At 45.6% G+C, this 20,534-nt stretch overlaps 1 protein-coding gene across 3 annotated transcripts in view; it reads left to right on the top strand.

The window, feature by feature from the left end:
- The first annotated feature begins 87 nt into the window (after positions 1-87).
- Positions 88-20,534, top strand: part of LOC104312628 (mesothelin) — a 37,340-nt gene continuing 16,893 nt past the window's right edge. Inside the window, exons 1-10 of one of the 3 annotated variants that reach the window (XM_069810475.1) lie at positions 88-198; positions 2,538-2,587; positions 2,673-2,784; positions 5,635-5,715; positions 11,927-12,123; positions 13,402-13,916; positions 14,302-15,150; positions 15,949-16,034; positions 19,862-19,902; positions 20,498-20,519. In XM_069810475.1, coding sequence (XP_069666576.1) covers positions 15,992-16,034; positions 19,862-19,902; positions 20,498-20,519 — 106 coding nt within the window. In that variant the 5' untranslated portion in view covers positions 88-198; positions 2,538-2,587; positions 2,673-2,784; ... (3 more) ...; positions 14,302-15,150; positions 15,949-15,991. Of the gene's footprint in view, positions 199-2,537; positions 2,588-2,672; positions 2,785-5,634; positions 5,716-11,926; positions 12,124-13,401; positions 13,917-14,301; positions 15,151-15,378; positions 15,623-15,948; positions 16,035-19,861; positions 19,903-20,497; positions 20,520-20,534 lie in introns of those variants that run through there. The other 2 variants (XM_069810477.1, XM_009924649.2) reach the window with 2 other exon arrangements.

The raw sequence follows: 20,534 nt of genomic DNA, 5'->3' as shown, positions 1-20,534 counted from the left end.
GAAAGGAAGTCGGGGGGCGGAGACGCGCATGTGCAGGGCAGAGCGGTGAGCGCGCATGCGCGGAGCGTTGTGGGCGGGCTGTGAGGAGGGGAGGCCATGATGGCGGGCGAGGAGCTGGAGGCAGGGCACTCCGCCGGCAGGCTGCCTGCAGGGCATTTGTTGATTTATAGGCTGCGGTGGAAGGTGTATTAGGCTGAGGTAGGGTGTAGGCACTATAGAGAGGGGGGTGTCGTGGCCCTAGGCCTTGTAAAGAGTGTGAGGCCTGTGCTGGGTTTCTTCATGTTCGTGCAGAGAGTAAGACCTCAAAGCCCTCGAACTTGGGGGGTTGGTTTGGATACCCGTCACCCTTCTTGGGACTGCTGTTCCATCAGGGTGGCAGCTGGTGAGGTTCCTGCCCACGTGGCATAGGGATTTGAGGCTGTAAATCCTCCCTGAACGGCTTGTGGTGTTCATACAAATGGATGATGTTTTGTGTATTAGAATTTCAAAGCTCAGTGTGAGAAATGATTAATTCTTTGAAGGAAACAGTTCTATTTACATGAGAAGTACTGGAGAAAGCAGTGTAACAATTTTTCAAGGTTGCTGGTAAGGCTGTAGTGCTGTCTGCTTCAGAAGTTGGCATCTTCTTGATTGCAGAGCTTGCTTGGAGATTTCCCTATGTCAGTGGTGTTTCAAGGAAAGCCTTGCAAATTTGGACTCTTACAGAATGCAACGTAATACATATTAACAGGAGCTTTATTTAACAAAAAAAAGTTTTTGCACTGTTTGTAGAAGTACTCTTGGGTACCTGGATGGAAAGTGTTATGTGCAGTGTGCTGTTAATAAGCAGAGATGCATGTCATTTCTTGGCATAGCTGTAGGCAGAATGTGAGAAGAAACTGGTAGTCTTTAGGGCCTGATCCTGAAGGCACTGTTGGGTTTTGTCCTTGCAGCTTCAAAAGCTCTGGTTAAGGTGTGAAGATGGGGCTCCAGACAGCATACTTTACCAACAAATACACCAGACTCTGCAGATTTCTATATGACTTTAAAATCCTGCAATTTTACCTCTAGATTATTTTTAATAAGCGATGAGCTCTGAAGAAAGTAAACACCCTTGTTGATTGAAGTGTTGTGTAGCTTTCTCTCTGCTAGAATACATTATTGTTTAGGGGTAGGATATAATCTTACAAAACAGTGTTTAGTAGCCAGAGGGGGAGAACACAGTAAAAAATCTGAAACGTGTGTTTTTTCATATATGTTGTTGCTCTTCCGGTTACAGGAGGCGCTGAAATAAGTATTAAGGCACCTAATCAGTTCTGAATCCACAGAGACAATGATCTGTTCAAGGGTCTGGAATAACCATTCCACCTCCTGATAGCTTTCCCATAAGCCCATTTGGAAATGTTTTACTAGTGGAGTAGACTCCCAAGGGAAGGAGTGAAGGTCATCTGCAAAGTTGGTTACAATTAGGTTGTGCAAAGCACTGGGGAACATATGGTGTGCAACAGTCCTGCTGCTCCGTCACAGCAAACTAAGTGTGACCCAGCGTGACTTTCCAATTGACCCTATAGGTAGTATTCTGTGCAACGATACTGAGCTTGCAGCAGAGTGTATGCCAGGAGATCCTACTGCAAAATCTGGCACATCCTTTCTTTTATGTGATAATCTATTATTTTCTCTATGGTGGGAGAGACCTGCTGTCAGACAGACAAAGAATAACCTTTTTTTATACTTTTGCTATGCAGATGTAAGACTTTTGGAATTTGTTTGCATTCTAAACAAATACAAGGGTGTCAGTACTCGGGAAAACTTGATGGTAACCCCTAAGTCCTCTTTCACTCACCTGCTGATGGCTGTTGTGAATATCCTGCTTCAAGGTGAAACCCAAAATTAGGTCCCAGCAGGTCTTTCAGGCTCTGAGCACTTAGTTCCTACACAAGAAGAATAAGAATACAAGAATTAGGTATGTTCATACAAAATTATGTGGAGTTGCTCATTCAGTAGTTACATAATAGAGACTTCTAAGCTGTACAGCAGTGCTTGGATTTTGTTAGCTGTTTCCAGGCAAAATGCAGGCAGGATTGTGCAAGAACCTGGCCCTGCTCTGTACAGAGGTGGTGGTGTCTCCAAGGCAGAGCTAGCAGCAGTGCTCAGTTTTACTATGTGTTAGGTTAATTTCTTCTGGATTAAGGCCTATGAATATATTGGTGACCCTGATGGGGTAGTTGGAGGCAAATTTGAAGACATCTTGGGCTGTGATTTGGCCTTTGTGTAGGAAATTTTAATTCCTCTGAAGCCCAGTACAGCACATTGTTACCAAGAGTGAACTATGATGTTGCTGATCACTCTGTACAGACTTTCAACTCAATACCTTAAATTTGGCATTGAAGCAAACCATATCTTGCGTGGATGATTGTCGTATGAATTTCCCAAGATTTACGTCAATCTAGTTTCTTAATCCTCTTTGGATGTCACAGGCAATCCCTAGAAAGAGGAAAAAAACTCCAGGTCTGTTGACAAGGCAATGTTACAAACTAAGACAACCTATGTCCTTTCAGGGCAGCCATGATGATGCTAATGAAAGGCACAGAAGTAGGACACCATTCTGGTGGGTGTTAACTGTTTTAGATTATTTGTTGAATTAAGAGACTATATCAGAGCCAATTCTAACTCTGGGAAATAGCCCCCTGCAGTGCAAGTAGGACCCACAGACAGGACCAGCTCCAGGGAGACTAAATCAAGTCTGGACCTGCTCTAATCCTGCTTAGTGAAGTCAGCTCCAGCTACATGGATAGCTGAGTGAAGGTAGGAACCCATGACTGATATTTTGTTGACTGGAAACAAACTCTCTGATCACTCTTTATCCTTTGGGCTTTAGAGTTATTCTACTCCCTTGGCACTGTTACCTGTTGAATGTGATTGTTGGCTCAGGCAGGTTTTAATGTAGCTGTTATATATGTCGATTTTGTTGGAAGGTGAAAGGGACTTATAAGCAATGTTGAATCCTTTGACTCTGGGAAATAAGAGGACATTTTCAGAAAGGAACTGCATTTGTTTGGAGTTTTAAGGAAGCTGACCCATTGTTTCCAACCGTCTGCGTGGCCTGGGTGGTGCCTGAGGCTGTCAATCTCTTAATTGGACTTCACAGAAGAGGCTCATGAATATTTCCATTTATATGAACAGAAAAACGTTTTGGAATATGTGGGACTTGCTCACAGCTTTCCAACAGTGACAAGCAAATTAAGTGACCTGGAAGATGTCTGTGCAATTCCTGCCTAGTGGTTCAGTGTTTGGTTTGAGCTAATAAAAAGAACAGCAAGGGAGTCAGAGCTCAGTCCTTCTGTCTTAGAAATCAAAAATGTGGCGGTCTCAGCTGAAACACTAGCTTTTAACTGCAGTGCTGCCATAACCCTAAGAGTCATGGTAAACTCACATTGCTTGATAGGAATCACAAAAGATGTTGGTCCCCAGCCATTCCAGATAGGTTTTGTTCATACCAGGCAGCAATAAGGGCAGCTGCTGCTGGAACCAGGTTGCCCAGCTTTCACTAGAGAAGTTTTGGAGTTCATGTCTCAGCTTTAGTAGTACTGTCCTCAGTATCGTGTCTCTAACCAGCATGCTGGGTAATGAGGTCAGATTTACCTGTGGTAGAAAGAAGAGCAAAACCATCAATGTGTCTTGAAGTTCTGAATAAGCATTTAAATCAAAAGAGACTATTAAGGGAACATTTGCAGCATTGTCGTAAAAAAATTAAATATTTTAGTTACCTGTCCCTATCTAGCTTGCCCCTTGCAGGTCACCAGCTTGCCCCAAGCTGAGATCTCTCCTTACGAAGTTGTCTAATATTTACCAGAGCTCCTCTCTGCTTTTCAGCTCTGTTGCATGTAGACAGCTGCCATGACATTCAGAGTGCAGTGTGAGCTGTACAGTGAAGGCAGTTAATCATGGCATAGACCTTCTCCCAGTACAGTGACATGGGAGTCAGAGAATACCTGGGATACATTAGGACTGACCTGGCGAGCACACACATTAAACTGGCTCTGGTACCTGTTGACTGTGTTATAGGATCCACACTCAAGTATTGCCAGAATTGAGAGTGTATCTTCCAGGCTGCTCAGTGTTAAGAGTCAACTGTGCCATCTCTTTTGGGGTAGCAAGATCAGAAACTTTAAACTAAGAAGAAATACATGTAAAAGGGTTGTCCAAGGGCCATGTTTGCTGTTATATTAAGGCTGTGGCTGGCTGTGGGGAACAGTCACTGTGCAGTCTGCATTTTGCAGAACACAATGTTTCCAAATGGTGTTTGCCTAAAGTTAGCAAATAAAATGGCTGAAATGGCCAAATCCCACATCATAACTCCAGAGCCCATTGAATTTATTGATAAAGGTGAATTAATAAGACAACACTTGGGAAATATTTCAGATAGCTCTGTTACATGGTGATAGCCCATTACACATACAGGTAAGTGTTTCCTTTGCGTTGCTGGAGTTACAACAAAAGCATTTTGGATTTTGCATCTGTCAAAGTAGTATCTACATTACAGAATCCAGCCCTGGCCCTTAGTGCAGACATGTGGCCTGTGGGATCACAGGCTTGGGACTCAGGTGGTCTCTTCCCTGCTTTGCATTATCATGCTATAGCAAAGTTACTCTGCTGTGAAGGTGCTGCATGCTTGTGAAGCCACCTTTGGGTGTGGGAGAGCTGAGTGAGTTCCTGCCCTGCAAAGGCATCAGTGTTAGAAGGGTGTGACACAGAACACCCTGCCCAGAATTAAAAATCAATTGGTGACTCAAATCTCGATCAAATCCACTGAGAAGTCATTTCCCATTTTCAACAAGGATTGACTGAAGGTGGCCCTGAGTGGCCAATTTCTGAAAGCCCTCAGTTGCTCAGTTTTTTCTGAACTTGTCCAATCTGGGCTGTTTCCTAATTTTTGTGAGTTATTGGTCAATGTCTGATTTGCTAACTGTGACTTTTTCTTAGACTATGTTCTCAAGACACTTAGGGACTCTTGCCAAGCAATGTTTTATTCTAGGGATGGGGAAGGACTTTTTCTTGGCAAGTCAAAGGGCAGTGTATTGTTAGATGTATAATGTAAGTATATAAAACTAGAGGATAAACAAGCACTACAGAAAGATTTACAGTACAGACTGAAGAATCATTATAGTAAGGAGGCTAAGTCAGCACTAATTAGAGACACTTTTTTTTTTTCACTAGCAGTTAAATCTTTTTGGCAATAGCTTTTGCAGACATTACTCAGTTTCCATGTCTAGGTTTAAATCAGCTTTAACAGTAACATCAGTCCATCCCACTTAGTTCCATATAAACTGTTGTTCTAGCATGAAGACAGCTATGGAGGCAGATATTTACTTTTATTCATTTGACAAGTCACCAGCAGATACTCATAAAGGAGGAGAGAACTTGCTGGATCATACAGGAGGGTCAGGAGCTGAGACACAGGAATGGTGGCCATGTGGTCATTTGTCTGGAGGGCTGTTGTGAAGGGTACACATTTCTGTCTATGAGAAAGAGTCACAATTCAAAATGTGTTTTTGTTCTGAATTGGAATGAAATCAGAAGTAAAGGAATACATGACTGAAAAAAACCCCAAACCCCTACCAGAAATGACTAACATTTGTCTTGAATATTTTCCAGTAGAGTTTCCACAAGAATGGATACTGTTTTGTGATATCTTCCAGCTTGGTTAAAACAGCTTCTTCCCCCGGCTTTCCCCAGGTGAGTGACTTAGCAGAGACCTCCAGTGGTGGCAGGAGAGACTCCCAGGAGAGAGCTGGTGGCTTACCAGGGCTGAGCTCCTGGTGCCCTCTGGTGCTTGCATGCTCCTTGTTGCAGCCTGGTCCCAGGGACGTGCTGGTGGATGGATGTCCTGAGCCCAGAAAGCAAGGAAAAGGTGCTGTGGAGGCAGCAGGGCTGCACACAGCTCCGCTGGCTTAGTGCAGTGACCCTTATGGGTGGGTACCTGGAGGGCTGATGGGTTGCAGGAGGCAGGAACAACAAGAACTGACCCTGCAGTGTTTTTGTTACTTTCCCCCTCCCCAGTTCTCTCTACAGCTCTGACCTTGCCATGTAATTTTTAACATGTTGCTTAATGTCCTATATTTCTCCTGCCTTTCCTGTCCTGGAAAATAAGGACACAGCCAGGCAAATTGCCTGCCTGTGGCTCCATGTGCTATTTTGAATATGATGTTCAGACAGGTTTATTGATTGTCCTGCTTGGTACAGATTTACTTTTCATCAGACACATACATGCAGCAGGAAGGGGTTAAACCTTCCTTGTCTTACCCTATAGAGCAGGTCACTGCAAGGGGCAGGACAAGGCTGGATACTGTGAACTGAAGTAAATCCCTTGCAGGTGCTTGGCATAGCAAGGTGCTAAGTGGGTGGGGGGAGAAGGTACTTAAGAAGAGTGTTTAGGGCTGGTGGCCTTTGGCTGACGGGGGTTTAGAGAGAGTGAGAGATGGGTCTTAGTCATGCTAGAAATTGAGTTAGGCTTTCCAGTTCATGAGCTGGATCTCTGACTTTCATAATGTGGGCTCTGTCTTTTCCCGCCTCTTCTTTCTTAGGGCTGTTTATGATCTGTTACCCACTATAGGTGACTATGTGCACACAGATGCGTGTGTATATATATTTATATATAAAGGAGAGGGCAGGTTAGACTGCTCTGTTGCATCGCAAGGTGTCAGCCTTGCTGTAAGGAGAAGCAACTGAGAACACACAGAGTTTCTTAGCTGACTATGCTTGACTCATACAGGAGACCATTTTCTTGAAGCTATAAAATACAGAGGGAGAGCTTCTTTGTGCTTGAGAATAAGGAGTGCTTGTCAATTACAGCTATATTTTGCTGCACTTCAGTGTATGGTATCGATGGCCAAGTTCTGACAATACTCACAACAGAGACAGAAGGGGCATGAGCATTGCTTGGTGCCCACAGCACCTCACCCTTTCTTGCCTGGCCCTCTGGAAGGTTAAGTGTGTGCTTTGGGAGGACCTGCTCAGCAAAAGGATGTGGGAGTTGTGAGAACGTGGCACAGCAGCTGATACCAGTAGCACTGATCCTGGAGTGCTAGGTGCCAAATACTTTTAATGCTGTGAGCACCATGGTACAGACAGAACTGATGGCTGAGGGGCCAGTGTTGTCATAGCCTGGTTCTTCCTGAGCAGCCTTTCAAGGCTGGGCTGGGTTTCTGGGAGCATGTGTCAGCTCTGAGCCTCCTCTTGCTGAAAACTGGTCTTCCAATAATGTAAGTGACCTTAAAACTGGTCTTGCTTCTTACTCCTGGTTGCTGATGTGTCAGGAGTGCCTCCAACAGGCATAGTAGCCTCAAGAGCCTGTCCTGATAGGTAGCTAAACGGGTAGGATTAGGGCATTGCTAAACAACAGTTCTGCTCTGTAGTGCAGCCAGTTGGTCACCAGCATAAACAGAAACTTTGTTGAGAGTGGAAAAGCAGACGTCAGAGTAATTACCTTTTTTTTTTAGCTTGGTTGGGCTTGTAATTCAGGACAGCATTTGAGTGTTAGATGTAGGTGGTTTTTGACTTTGTGCAACACAAACATTACAGAGGAGATTATGGAGGAGAGAAGGAGGTAGAAAGCAAACAAAATCTCTTGTGTAAGCCTCTGGGAAGGTGTAATGTGGTAGTTGGGTTTTACTTCCAGCTATAAACAGATATTTGATGCTATTTGGCCTTTTTATCCTGTCTTAATCATCTCCGCTGCCTTTGTATTAGTCTCCATGACACTTCCTTTAAAAGTGTGCAGAGAATAGCTTTGGGAGTGCCATGTGGCCAGAGCAGGGTTTGCTCTGGAGTTACTACAACAGGGAGTAAATCAGGATTGAGTTTTAGTCCTGAGGAGACTAAGGATTCAGCGTGTTTGATGGTAGGCAGGTCTCTCAGACCCTTGGCTTTCCTCTCTCCTCCTTTCCAACTTACTCCTTTGCTTGAGGCTGCTTCTGTTAGTGCGGGCAGGTGAGGATAGACCATCTTGCATGAGCTGTAAAATACAAACCTTCAGTGTCAGGTTCTGGTGACCCCACTGGCATTTGTAGGTGTGAGCGCAGTAACATCTTGAAGCCAATAATGTTTCCTTTCACATATTCCCTGCTGGTAACTGAATGCTTAAGCAAACAGAGGTGAGACAAGCTGCTTGTTGAATCAAATATTGTCTTGTTTATAAAAATCTCTCTAGCTGGCATTTGACAAGCACAGATAATGCCACACAGTCACGTAGCTGGATGTAGCCTGTGCACTTATGCATTCTTTTAAAGATCTATGCTGTGATAAGAATCAGTCCTGTCAATTTGAAATTATACTTGCATTGATAATAAATCTGAGGGTATGATTTTTGCTCAGTTGCTTTCTGAACCAATGGCTGCTTCTGGTATCTGCCACTCCTTGAGACAGAGCTGTGCAATTTAATTGCTTGTGTGGAGAGTCAGCTCCTTTTCTAGTCTGAACTATCCCTCTGGTCCTATGAATCCATTGGTTTGCAGAGAAAGGTGGCTGTGCAGCTGAAATGGGCCAAAATGCTCCATTCTGCAAACATCACAGTTGCCTATTCATGCTAAAGCTCTCTTCTTACTGACACTGACCACACCAGTACGTTCAAGAAGAAAACCTTATTTGTAGGTCACCTGCAAGATGAGGCTTTCAAAAAACGCATCTTCTGCCTTAACCCAGTATCTTTCAGGCTGCCAACCCATAACATTGCTCCAGGCAAAGTGGTTGTAGGACTGATCCACTCTTAAGCCAGGAGATATTCTGATGAATGCCTGGAGAGCTGTCCTGACTTTCCCTTCTGTGATTCTGCAGGTAGGCGACAGCGGTTTTGGTCCAGAGCAGCAGGAGCAAGGGCAGGACTGCTGTGCAGAGGAAGCAGTGAGCCATGGAGCGCAGTGCTAGTTGGTTCACTGCCACAGTTCTCCCATGTGGGCTTTTTTTTTTAGCAGTGTTTCCTTGTTTGCATTTTTGGAGAGATAAGAAGGGGAGAGGTTTCACACAGACTTGTTTTAGTTACTGAGGAGTCTTCCTTTGTGTGCCAAGTCCCCGTAAGCCTGAGATCTGTACAGGGACGTCAAAAGGAAGAGCTAACTGTAAGTGATGACTGTATCATAACACCATTTTTGTGGGCTTGGAGCTGTTTATACCTTAGACCACAGGCTTTGTATTGTTTCTGTCTTTATCCCCTTCTGTCAGCAATAGGCACAACCCTTTGTAGGGGCTCATGCAGCTCACTTGACTCTAGCAGCAAGCCTGCCTGTTTCTTGCCCCACCAAAGAGAAAGGGTTTGCTCTAGGCTGACTTGACCTTCACGTCTCTCCCTTTCCTTCTGGTTCTCTCTCCAGTCTGCTTTGGAGATCCTTCTAAAAGTTGCTGTTGTGTCTATCACCTTCTGACCTGTGGTCCAAAGGTAATTCAAGCAAAGGGTTGGACGCTGCAGCTGTGTCATGTTATGCTCCTCCAGCACTCTTTGATGTAGTCCACCTTGTCTGGGCATTTTGGTGTGGTTTTGTTCTGTAACCTCTTTTGTTGGTATCTACATAGGAGCTTCATTCTTGGATGCACTCACATAATGAAGGGATCTAGTGTGATGGACATGGATACAAAGAATGAATTTAGTTTCCCTTTTAGAGCTGTATGTCTCCAGATCCTCTTTTTATACCTGGATCATGTTGTCCCAGCAGGGCCCTGACAGATTTCTTCATGAGACAACTAATGAAGAGACAGAAAAATAACCTCAAGTTTTTGAAAGATACCTTCTTACTTCCAGTAGCCTCCTTTGCCTTTCTGTTCAGTTATGAGAGTTTGGTTTTCTTTGCTAGGTGCTGTGTGTTTGCTTTCAGCCTTCAGTATGCCTTTATATAATTTTCACAGCACCTGCAATGTTTTAGTCTTTTAACTGTCCCTTTTGGTTTCTCTTCAGCAAGCTTTCTTCTTTTGTGCTCTGTTGTTCCTGTTCTTAAACATCTCCTTCTGATTCTGGGTCATGCACTGTGTTTAGGGTTAATGAAAAGGAGTGCACTGGTGGGACTGTCTGGACCCAGTGAGTCACAATAGCCCTTGCAAGGTTACAGAGGAGCTCGGCTGTGGTCTGACTTACGCAAGTAAAAGCCTGAGCCCCATCCTGTAAGGGTGCTCTCCTGAGCTAATGGGAGACCTGACTTTCCTGGGAAAGCACAAAGCCCCTTTTGTTCTGGATGAAAACCACAGGGAAGTACAGTGACTTTGGGCTAAGCAGGGCGTGTGGTGTGTGTGGTGGAGAAGGGATCTGGAAGGATTTATTGTCTGTTGCCACACCTGACTTAACATGGCAGGAACACCTTGGCAATCAGTTGTACAATTTAGTGTTACTGAAGAACACTTGAGCCATACTTGATGCTACACATGCACAGTCAGGTTGGGTGAGAAGTCACTGACTCATTTTCCCATGGTACAAACCACATCTCAGACCTGTCCCGCTCCTGCCCACCTACTGCAGATTTCATTGCCTCTCCTCCTGCCCTAACCTCTTGGTATGTGCATTAGAGATCATGATGCAGAATTGGGCTTCATTCCCCACTTGCTATCACTGGGAAATTCATGTATTTGGAGAAGAGGGGGAGGTGATGTGAAGGCATTGGATTTTTTTCAGTTTAGTGAAGGGGAAGCTTGTAGAGAGGGAGGAGTGTGAGAGGGAAAGGAGGCAGAGAGAGGTCTCCTGTGTAATTGTGTTGAGTTAGTGTCCTGGTTTCAGCTGGGATAGAGTTAATTGTCTTCCTAGTAGCTGGCATAGTGCTATGGTTTTGAGTTAGGTATGAGAAGAATGTTGATAACACTGATGTTTTCAGTTGTTGCTAAGTAATGTTTAGTCTAAAGTCAAGGATTTTTCAGCTTCTGATGCCCAGCCAACAAGAAGGCTGGAGGGGCACAAGAAGTTGGGAGGGGGGACAGCCAGGGCAGCTGACCCAAACTGGCCAACAGGGTATTCCATACCATGTGAGGTCATGTCCAGTATATAAACTGGGGGGAGTGGGGGTGGGGGGATCACTGCTTGGGAACTAACTGGGCGTCGGCTGGCAGGTGGTGAGCAGTTGCATTGTGCATCACTTGTGTATTCCAATCCTTTTATTATTACTATTGTCATTTTATTAGTGTTCTCATTATTAGTTTCTTCTTTTCTGTTCTATTAGACCGTTCTTATCTCAACCCACGAGTTTTACTTCTTTTCCCAATTTTCTCCCCCATCCCACTGGGTGGGGGGAAAGTGAGTGAGCAGCTGCGTGGTGCTTAGTTGCTGGCTGGGGTTAAACCACAACAGTTAGAAGTGATTGTTATTACAGGCCAGCTCTAAAATCCCCCTCACAGGCCTATGCAAGGGCAGGCTGGCTACAGCTCTGTCAGCCTAGGTATATACAATTGCACCATGGTATGAGGGGTGGACTGAGCAGTCTCAGAGACCCCTGTTCTTCTCGGATAAGAGAAGATCTCTAGTTGTCTCCCACTGAGAGCAAGTTCTACTAGCATTCTTGTTACATGCTTTGTGTTCCCATTTGACTGCAGCTGAGAAGCCCGATGCTGCAAAATTAGAAAAGTTCATAAAGAGTGGGGAGAGCAGTGCTTAGGAAGGTAACATGGTGCAGGTGGGACTAATGACAGGGAGCGCTTTGCTTCTGGGGAGGTGGTAGCTGAGAGTGTGCTAGGCTCTGTCCCCTGAAAGACTCATCTGCCCAGGTGTGGGCTGCAAATATCTCATTCTTGCTTAGTCACAGTTGCCACCTGGATCACTGCATGCTGTGAAGGATATTCAGATAATAGGAATAAAGCTCCTAGACCACATCCCTTCTGGTTAGCATGAAGGTTATTGCTGAATTATGGGCATAAAACCGGCTTTTCCAGAGTTGTGTCAGTTTGTGTGAGACTGACATTCTCCTCTCTTGCCATCCATCAGGGTGATCTTACCGTCCTCTGAAAACTGCACTGACATGCTAAGGAGTGCTGAGCCTCCTGTGGTAACGTGGCTGTGTCCCTGGCCTGGGACAGGATGGGATCTGGAAAGTGCAGGAAAACCTGCAACAGGCCCAATTGCTGTTCCCAGCTTTCAGTGCTACAAAATGGTGAATCTGGATGTGGCATCTTATCGAAAAGGTAAAAATCCTCTAGCTGGAGGCCTATTTTAGGGAGCTGTAACTCTCACTTGGCTTACTTGAGCAGATGCAATACCACAAATCAGCGCCAGCCTTATTCTATGTAATTAATTGGGAAGAGTGGCTGGAAAGCTGCCTGGCAGAAAAAGACCTGGGGGTGCTGGTTGACAGCTCATTGAATATGAGCCAGCAGTGTGCCCAGGTGGCCAAGAAGGCCAACGGCATCCTGGCCTGTATCAGAAACAGTGTGGCCAGCAGGAGCAGGGAAGTGATTGTTCCCCTGTACTCGGCACTGAGGCCGCACCTTGAGTGCTGTGTTCATTTTTGGGCCCCTCACTACAGGAAGGATATTGAGGTGCTGTAGTGTGTCCAGAGAAGGGCAACCAAGCTGGTGAGGGGCCTGGAGCATGAGTCTTATGAGGAGCGGCTGAGGGAGCTGGGGCTGTTTAGTCTGGAGAAAAGGAGGCTGAGGGGAGACCTTATCGCTCTCTACAACTACCTGAAAGGAGGTTATAGTGAGGTGGGTGCTGGTCTCTTCTGTCAGGTGGCTGGAGATAGGATGAGAGGAGATGTCCTCAAGTTGCACCAGGGAAGGTTCAGATTGGATATTAGGAAAAATTTCTTTACTGAAAGGGTTGTCAGGCATTGGAACAGGCTGCCCAGGGAAGTGGTTGAGTCACCATCCCTGGAGGTATTCAAAAAGCGCATAGACAAGGCACTTCAGGACATGGTTTAGTGGGCATGGTTGATGGTTGGACTCAGTGATCTTAAAGGTCTTTTCCAACCTAAATGATTCTATGATTATTAGAGCTTTGCTTTGCTATGAAGTGTGCAAAAATGTGTTAGTGGCTCACCTGTTGCTGTGTTGAAATCATTGCCTGTCTTCCCATCTTTGAGCTCCCCTGTCTGTCTTCATCTCCTCAACTGTATGCTCTTTGAATCAAAGACCTTCTTGTAGGTACCACACCTAGCACTCTTGGATCTGTGCTCATGGCTCATAGCTGGTAAAGGATGAACACAAATGGCAGGTACTGGATGCTTCTGCTCAGCCACCCTGTGGACAGATGTAAGAAAAGTACCGATCTGTTTACAGATGAAAGTTCCTCCTTGCCTTTGTGAGCTCTGGTTTCTCTCCCCATAATGGGGATGCTCTGCACACTCTTTAGGTATGCATGACTTCCTGGCTGACACAAGCAGAAAATCCTGACTCTCTGCTTGCCCCCTCCCCTGGTTTCCTCATCCACGGCTGAGGCTCAGTGTTGTTTCCTCTGCTTTTCAGATCTCTCCTGTTCTTGCGTTTCACATCCCGATGTCCTGGGGAAGAGCCGTAGGTCTGGCTGCAGATGGCAAACCCTTGCTGTGCCACATGCTCTTTGTTGCTTTCTTGGTTGACTCTTATATGGACCCGCAGTTTGTCCAGCAGCATGTCCAGGGCTCCCCAGCAACAACTTATGTGACCCTCTGTCATGGATAGTCTGCATGCAATGTCGAATTTCCAAAAGGTGCAAGATGCTGAAAGCTTTGGTATTTGAAACCTGATTGAAGGATCCTCATCCATCTCAAGGACACCTCATTTGGATATCTTGGAGAAGAGGCTTCTTGCTTTGAATTAGGAGTCTGTGAATCTATTTACAAAATGATGCATTTCAAGTTTATATAGATTTGGGTACCTTAGAATAGGTCTTGATGAGAGTCAGTTTCACACTGGGCATCCTATGCACTTCTGAGTCAGACAAACTACATTTATGAATCGACGTTGCACTAGTTCCAAAATCGGTGATAAACTTAAGTGAGGTAAGAAAACTGGGAGTGTGGAGAGGGCTGGGGTTTGGGTTACGTGGTGGTGGTGTGAGTCAACACTGGCTATTCTCGATGTTGCCACAAACATATGAGTTATAGGTGGGCATGCTGGGGCAAGCCTAAGCCTAGGACATAACGGATTTATGGAAAAACTTGTCTTGAAAAGTATTAAAGTGACGAAACAAAGATTTTTCAAATCTGAGGATGCAAAATTACTCTGCTGCATCCTGAGAAATTGAGAGAGTTACTGTGGGTACTCTCTTAGGGACTTGGGGGATCAGATCCAAGGGTCAGTGAAAAGAAGTCTGAAATGGTGGAATATAATTTAATATCCATTCCTTGTTAGAATCTGCAGCAGGTGTCATTTTTATTCTTGCAGAGTATGCTTGCCAAGTTTTTCTTGCTGAAGTGCTTACAGACTGACAGTTAGCTTGAGGAGAACACAAGTTCAGTCAAAATCAGGACATCCCCCTGACTGCTGATGCAGGGGTCTGGGGAGATCATGGGGAACAGTACCATGTGTGATTCAGCTGAAGGAGCAGGTTTGTCACCCATTCCTCAGCTCCTGCAGCATGCAGTTACTGCATAAAGACCCCTTAAAACTAAATGTGATCTCTTCAATAAGAACGTTGTTTAGTTTTTAAAATAGAGCAGCCTGCAGGAATTGGAAAGCCAGTAAAGTTATATCCTAGGGTCTTTGCAGCAAGGAAATAAATGAAGGTTTGTTGAGGGAAAGGCCACTTCTGGTGATAGGGAGACAGGGATCTCTAGGATTACAATTCTGCAGCCATTGGATAATAAAATTCCTGCTCAGTGGTCTTGTTGCTGTCATGCTTGTGAGTGCTAATGAGTTGCTACAGTGGGTGCTGATGCAAGAGCCCATATGGCACTTGGGTGCACATGCTGGGCACCTTGGCATGAGGCCAGCGTGCCATGAGCACCCCTGAGCACCTCAGCAAGGAAAGGTTCTTCAAGGAAATAAGACAGATGGCCATGCTATGGGATTTGCCTGCACCAGTCCTATCCTACTGTAGGGCTGCATTTTTTTATTTCAGCTATCCTGATTCATCTGCCCTGAGCAGAGAGCTCTGTTTCAGTTGATTGACCTCGCTGAGCCTGGAGCAGAGTTCTCAATTCAACATACCTGTGATCTGAAAATGACCTGGCTGGCCAGCAGAGGAGCTGCCATATATTTCTCTTTGGGGTTTCCCAGGTGGAGACGACTGAGGTAAGCAGAAATTTTAAGAAAAGGGCCAAACATTTCAAGTTCCACTGAAGCAAAATTTCCTGATGACAGACATTTCTTTAGTAACTGGAGGAAGGTGGTCCTAGAGTAGCTCAGTTCTGGGAGCACAGCTTTACTTTTGTTGCATCCTGTAAATGCCAAACACATCCTGTGCAGGGCAGGGAGGGAATGCACCTATTCACTGCTCTCATCCTACTCGCTTCAGGCTCAGTGTTTCCTACTGTATCCTAGGAATGACAAGCTTAAACAAATAACACACGCTTATTTGTACTGCTAAACATTTATGTTCTCAAACACTTGTAGGTGTGTCCAGTGCTCCAAATTCATCCTGTAATTTCAGATGTAGTTTTGAGAAGCCAGAGACACACCCTGGTTTGCTCAGTGAAAAGCAGCCCTCTACAATTGATTGATCATAGCCCTGCACACTAAGAGCCCAGTGACTAGCGACTTGGAGGTAAGCACCACAGTTAACCCTCCAAGCAGGGTTGTGCACCTCTTAGCCTCCTCTGCCAGAGGGGAACCTGACTTCAGGGCATCGATAGCAGTGAATCTAGCTTAACTAACTCTGAATTCTCTGCATGCAACTCCGTGCTTTCCCACGCATGGTGGACCCTCAATAGTTTTTTTTGTGTGCTTTGGGTCTAGTTTCAGATAGGTTTTGTGAAGGGTATTGGCATGTGTAAGTTTGCTTGCGAGGCAGTCACCTTTTAATTTTCCTACTCTGAGTTTGGCTTTGCAGTTAAGTATTATTCATGTTTGATTTTTCTTGGCTGAAATAAGGTGATTCCTTGCACGTGTGGGCACTCTGAAGACCTTTGCCGAAATGTCGCCTTCAGTCCCAGGGCTGGGCTTCCTCCTTTTGGTTGGTGAGTATTACTGTGAGGGTGACGGGTGTCCCGGGAAGATTTTCCATACCAGCAGCTGTAGTTGAGATAATCCTCAAAAGGGGAAATTGTGCTGAAAATCCATTGAACATTACTTTGGTGGTTGCTCTAAATCCCCAGCCTTTAGTGATGCTTGTTTATTATTGTATCTGTGAGCCAAAATATCTTAGTTTTTGTAACAAACAGGGTGGAAAGACAAAATTGGAATTCATTCTCCTCCTGTTGTTGCAGAGCTGTCTGCTCACTGCTCCTTTTGTCGGAGGTGTCCAGGTGTCTCTGGGAAAGCACTTAAGAAGTAATCTTAGCTGAATCTGCCTCTATATTCCCCACTTTCCCTCTATCTGTTTTTTTGGTAGTAAGGGATTTCAGAGCAGGATCTTTGTTTCTTCCAGAAAGTGTCAGCACTTTATTCTTCCTTCCTCATGAGAGTTGATCTCATGTTTTCAGTGAATGTTGATGACAATAAAACATGAACTTGTAACATTATGAACAAGCTAATGAGCCACCAGCTGAGGAGCAGCTACGTCAGGGGACCATCGTTTTCTCTGCAGTATGCTTAGTTACCAGTACTAAAGGAAGGAAACCAAATAAACAGATAACTTTTAAAATTTTATTTATTTCTTTCATTAAGCAGTTGTTGCTGTTCAGAACTGACCAATGTATTATGGACCCCCTGATGAAAATGTGACTTTTCCAGTTTTCTATTAACATCCTGTGCAAGGAGGGATGTCTCTGTTCAGCAGAAGTACACAGGTTGCTTGTAAAAGTTAATGACTCTTAATGCAATTGCTTTTAAGTCTGGCAGGTCAGTGATTTTGGTGGTGTGTTCTCATGTTGGCCACTGGCTTAGTGTGCAGCTGTGGGAAATCATTCCATTTCTTTGGGCCACGCTTGCCCCCGTCCATCTACCCATCTTCTTCCGTAAATGCCCTAGGTAACTGGAGATGGAGGAAAGGCAGACTATCAGAAATGTGTTGAGCTTGTAGAGAATTTGCATCCAACAGCTTGCATGCACTGCCCTTTTGGGGATGGATCAAAGAGAGAAGAAAGAATACACAGGTTTCTGAGAGTCCATAAACAGGTTTCTGAAAGGGAAGGACGGGAGATCTAAGTGTAGTGGTGCCACACTCGGTGTGAACAGCCTTGTTGTAAAGAAGCAGTGGGGAGACAGGGCAGTGCTCAGCAACCTCGTGGCACAGAAGTGCTCTCATGGAGGAGGAGGGACTGTGGAGAGCAGTTGAACTGTGAACAGCACAGCGTAGGCGGGTGAAGGGGACAGCCTCTTCCATTGTGGAAGGCTTCACCACAGCCTGGTGTGCCTGTGCACTAATAAAGCATGGGAGTGATAGGAATGTTTAGAAGGGTATTGCTCCCAGAGTGATGCGCACATATCTTAGGTGGTTCATGACATGAGCTGAGTCCGTAGCCTTTGTTGTGATGTTGTGAGATGAAGGATTTATTGTCATACAATGAGGATTTTTGTGATAGTAGGTTGGGGTCCTCTCTGATCTTGGAGAGTGAGAAGCCACCCTTCCTCTTCCTCCTCCTTCCTGTGTGGGTGTTTCTGAACACTGCTCTTTCGAGTCAATGGAACGATTTGCATGCTTAAAGTTAAACATATGCATAAGAGCTTTGACGAAAGCACTGCATTTGCCCAGCTATGGGTATGTTTCCTTTGCCTGTTACTTAGTGACAGTTCTCTGTTAATTAAATGATTAAAAAAGGTGTAGCAGCTAGTAATCAAAAAAGCTGTTATACTAATTAGGGACTCATGCATCCCTACAAGCTATTTTATAGTCCCCTTCCTAATGCAGGTCATTGGGCTCATGAACACGTCCACGTCCAGGAAAGCTGCTGCATTCCTCTTCCCCCTCTTCCTCCCTTTCACAGTTCAGTGATAAGGGTCTCCCGTCATGTTGATTTCTGTGCCCAAATATTACTGTGGGTTTGATTGACACTGCCCTGGGCCAGCTTAGCCCAGTCCATTAGCCATATAGTGTGGAGGAACCACAGGAGATTGCTTCTGTGTTTTGGTTTTGGGGCTCAGCTCCTCCACATTACTCCCATGAGTCACTTCTGACCAAATATTTGTAGATAACACCAATCCTGACATGCTTCCCCCAGGGGGGTATGAAGGCTGGGAGTTACTGATGCTTTAGAGCCATGGAGCAAGTGTGATGAACCTGAGCTCTGCCACACCTCCATGTGTTTGCTGGGAACTATTCAACTGGCCCTGGGCTAGCTGGTCTGTGGGTCCAGGAGATGAGTCATGGGTGGGGATGATCTCTGTAGCCACTTCAGCATCCTCTCAGCTGTAGTGCCTGATGCAAAGTCACTAACGCTGGTGCTGTTCTCCTTGCTGAGAGCTAATGGCCAAACTTTCGGCCCTGAGTTACTCCTTGAACAAATGAACAAGGCTTGCAGAGAAGCGGCAGTACTCTGGGCTTGCTGTGGTCTGCCATGCACCAAGCTGGGTCAAAGGATGTAGCTAAAGACGTGGGAGGACAATGGTGCAAACTGGCTGTGCTGTGTGGCGTGGTGGTGGGCAAATGCGGTGAGGGGTGGATGTGGCAGAGAGCTCTGCAGCGCCCTGGTGCCTCACTGTGGGCTGAGACCAGGCACAGCTGCACCAGGAGATGGATGAAGGTGACAGTGCTGACCAACTGAGTCCCAAGCGTGCCCTTAGAGAAACACACTGACAAAACCAACTGTGCAGTGATTCAGTGCTAGCAAATTGTGATAGCCTGCCAGGATAACTTCAGAAGCCTCTAACTATTGCCTTCTCCCTCTCCCTGCATCTCATTTCATGTAGCGTTTGTTGTATTGACTTGTTCTGTCCTGTCAGAAACCAGGGGGAAGTCTCTACCTTCCCCTTTTTTCTGTACACAGAGAATGCTGAGCTTGGCAGGCTCCTAATCTGAAGTAAATAATACTAATGCCGGGGAGATTTGAGTTTGGTTGTTACTGGTTTCCTAAGCTTGCATTTCACCACTTTTCCAGCTTCATGGCATTGGGAGGGGAGATGTAAGCTGGCATCAGGAACAATGTAAAAGTTGGGATACAAGGAACAGGCAAGTGGAGGGCTTGTACAGACTGGCCAAGAGCTAGCAGTGACAGGTTGACTTCTTTCAGTAAATCCCTGTCAACCACTAGGGCAGGACTGGCATGAGGGTTGTCATACACTGGCATTACCTGTGTTCTGTGCAGTTCTGCAGCATAGGGTGATTTTAATCCAGTTGAGGACTTAGCAGGAAAAATGTATGAAATACAACACAGGCTTGGCTACAGCTGACATGTTGATGCAGATGCTGTAAGGAACAAGTAGAAGCTGCAAAGTTAAAAGCAACCTGGAAGTATAAGCACAGTGAGCCTGGCCTCCCAGGCTGATTGCTGACCATGGGCTGGCCATGGTGTGCAAGGGATACTGGGCAAGGAAGTCTTGGAGAGAAGGACTGTCCTCAGAGTGTTGTTTCTGCCCTTTCCCTGCCTTTTCCTCTTTGGGGACAGAGGTGCATGCAATCCCTCACGTCATCTAAGACACCGCATTTCTGTCCTCTGCCAGACTGCCTCGGGGTAGATAGAGGAGTACCTCATGTCTGCTTACCCAGTCAACTGTCACAAAGTCAAAGAGAACACAGCAGAAAGGTCTGATAGAAATGATTCTGTGAAATACTGTGTCAGGAATGAGGAATAAAATAATGTAGTGAGATGAGTGATGTTCAGGTTCTGTTAAGCCAGACAGGGGCTGGACTGTGGGAATGAGCTTTGTCCTGGATTTGCTGCTAAAATCACGACACGTTGTCTTCCAGGTTGGCAGGTAGCTGCTGCAACTTCTCCTGGGACGTATCTGGTAAGGCAAACTCACGTGTTTAAAATATGGGTTATCCATGTCTTTACTTGCAAAGAGTGTGTGGGTTGGTGGTCAGTGTGGGCCCCTTCCTGATAGCAGTGCATTGATGGGAATCAATTGCTACAAGCCAGATCCAGTGCATTGAGCATGGAGGTGGATGCTAAGTGCCCTTCCCCTTCCTGTCTCCCAAGGTGTCAGGGGAGTGGGGATGGCTTCTCCAGGTCTTTGCAGGGCTTCAGTGAAAGCACATCAGCAGACAGTTCAATGAAGGTGACACCCATCAACCACACTCAAATCATCAGGAGAACAGTCCATCCCATTGGCTCTCACGTGTGAGTGATGGGAGGATTTGCATAACCCTGAACTTTCCAGCTGTTTGAAGTACCAGGCCAGTACTGATACGATTTTACAGATGGCAGCTACCTAACATGGCAAGATGGGAGCTCTGGATCTGGGCACTTATGTGTTTTCAGGCCATATCCAAGTACAAATGGTTGCAGCTAACATGCTTGTCTGTGTGCAATGATAACAAATAATGTTGTGCTACCATTGTAACTGCATGATAAGATTATCTCTTTTCTCTCTCCTGGCGCAGTGCTCCAGCTCCCCTGTCAATGGTGAGTTTCTGACCA

The sequence above is a fragment of the Haliaeetus albicilla genome, chromosome 22 (assembly GCF_947461875.1).
Source record: "Haliaeetus albicilla chromosome 22, bHalAlb1.1, whole genome shotgun sequence".
Classification (NCBI taxonomy): domain Eukaryota; kingdom Metazoa; phylum Chordata; class Aves; order Accipitriformes; family Accipitridae; genus Haliaeetus; species Haliaeetus albicilla.
Note: the sequence above shows the minus strand (reverse complement) of the source record. Positions and strands in the feature narration are given on the sequence as shown.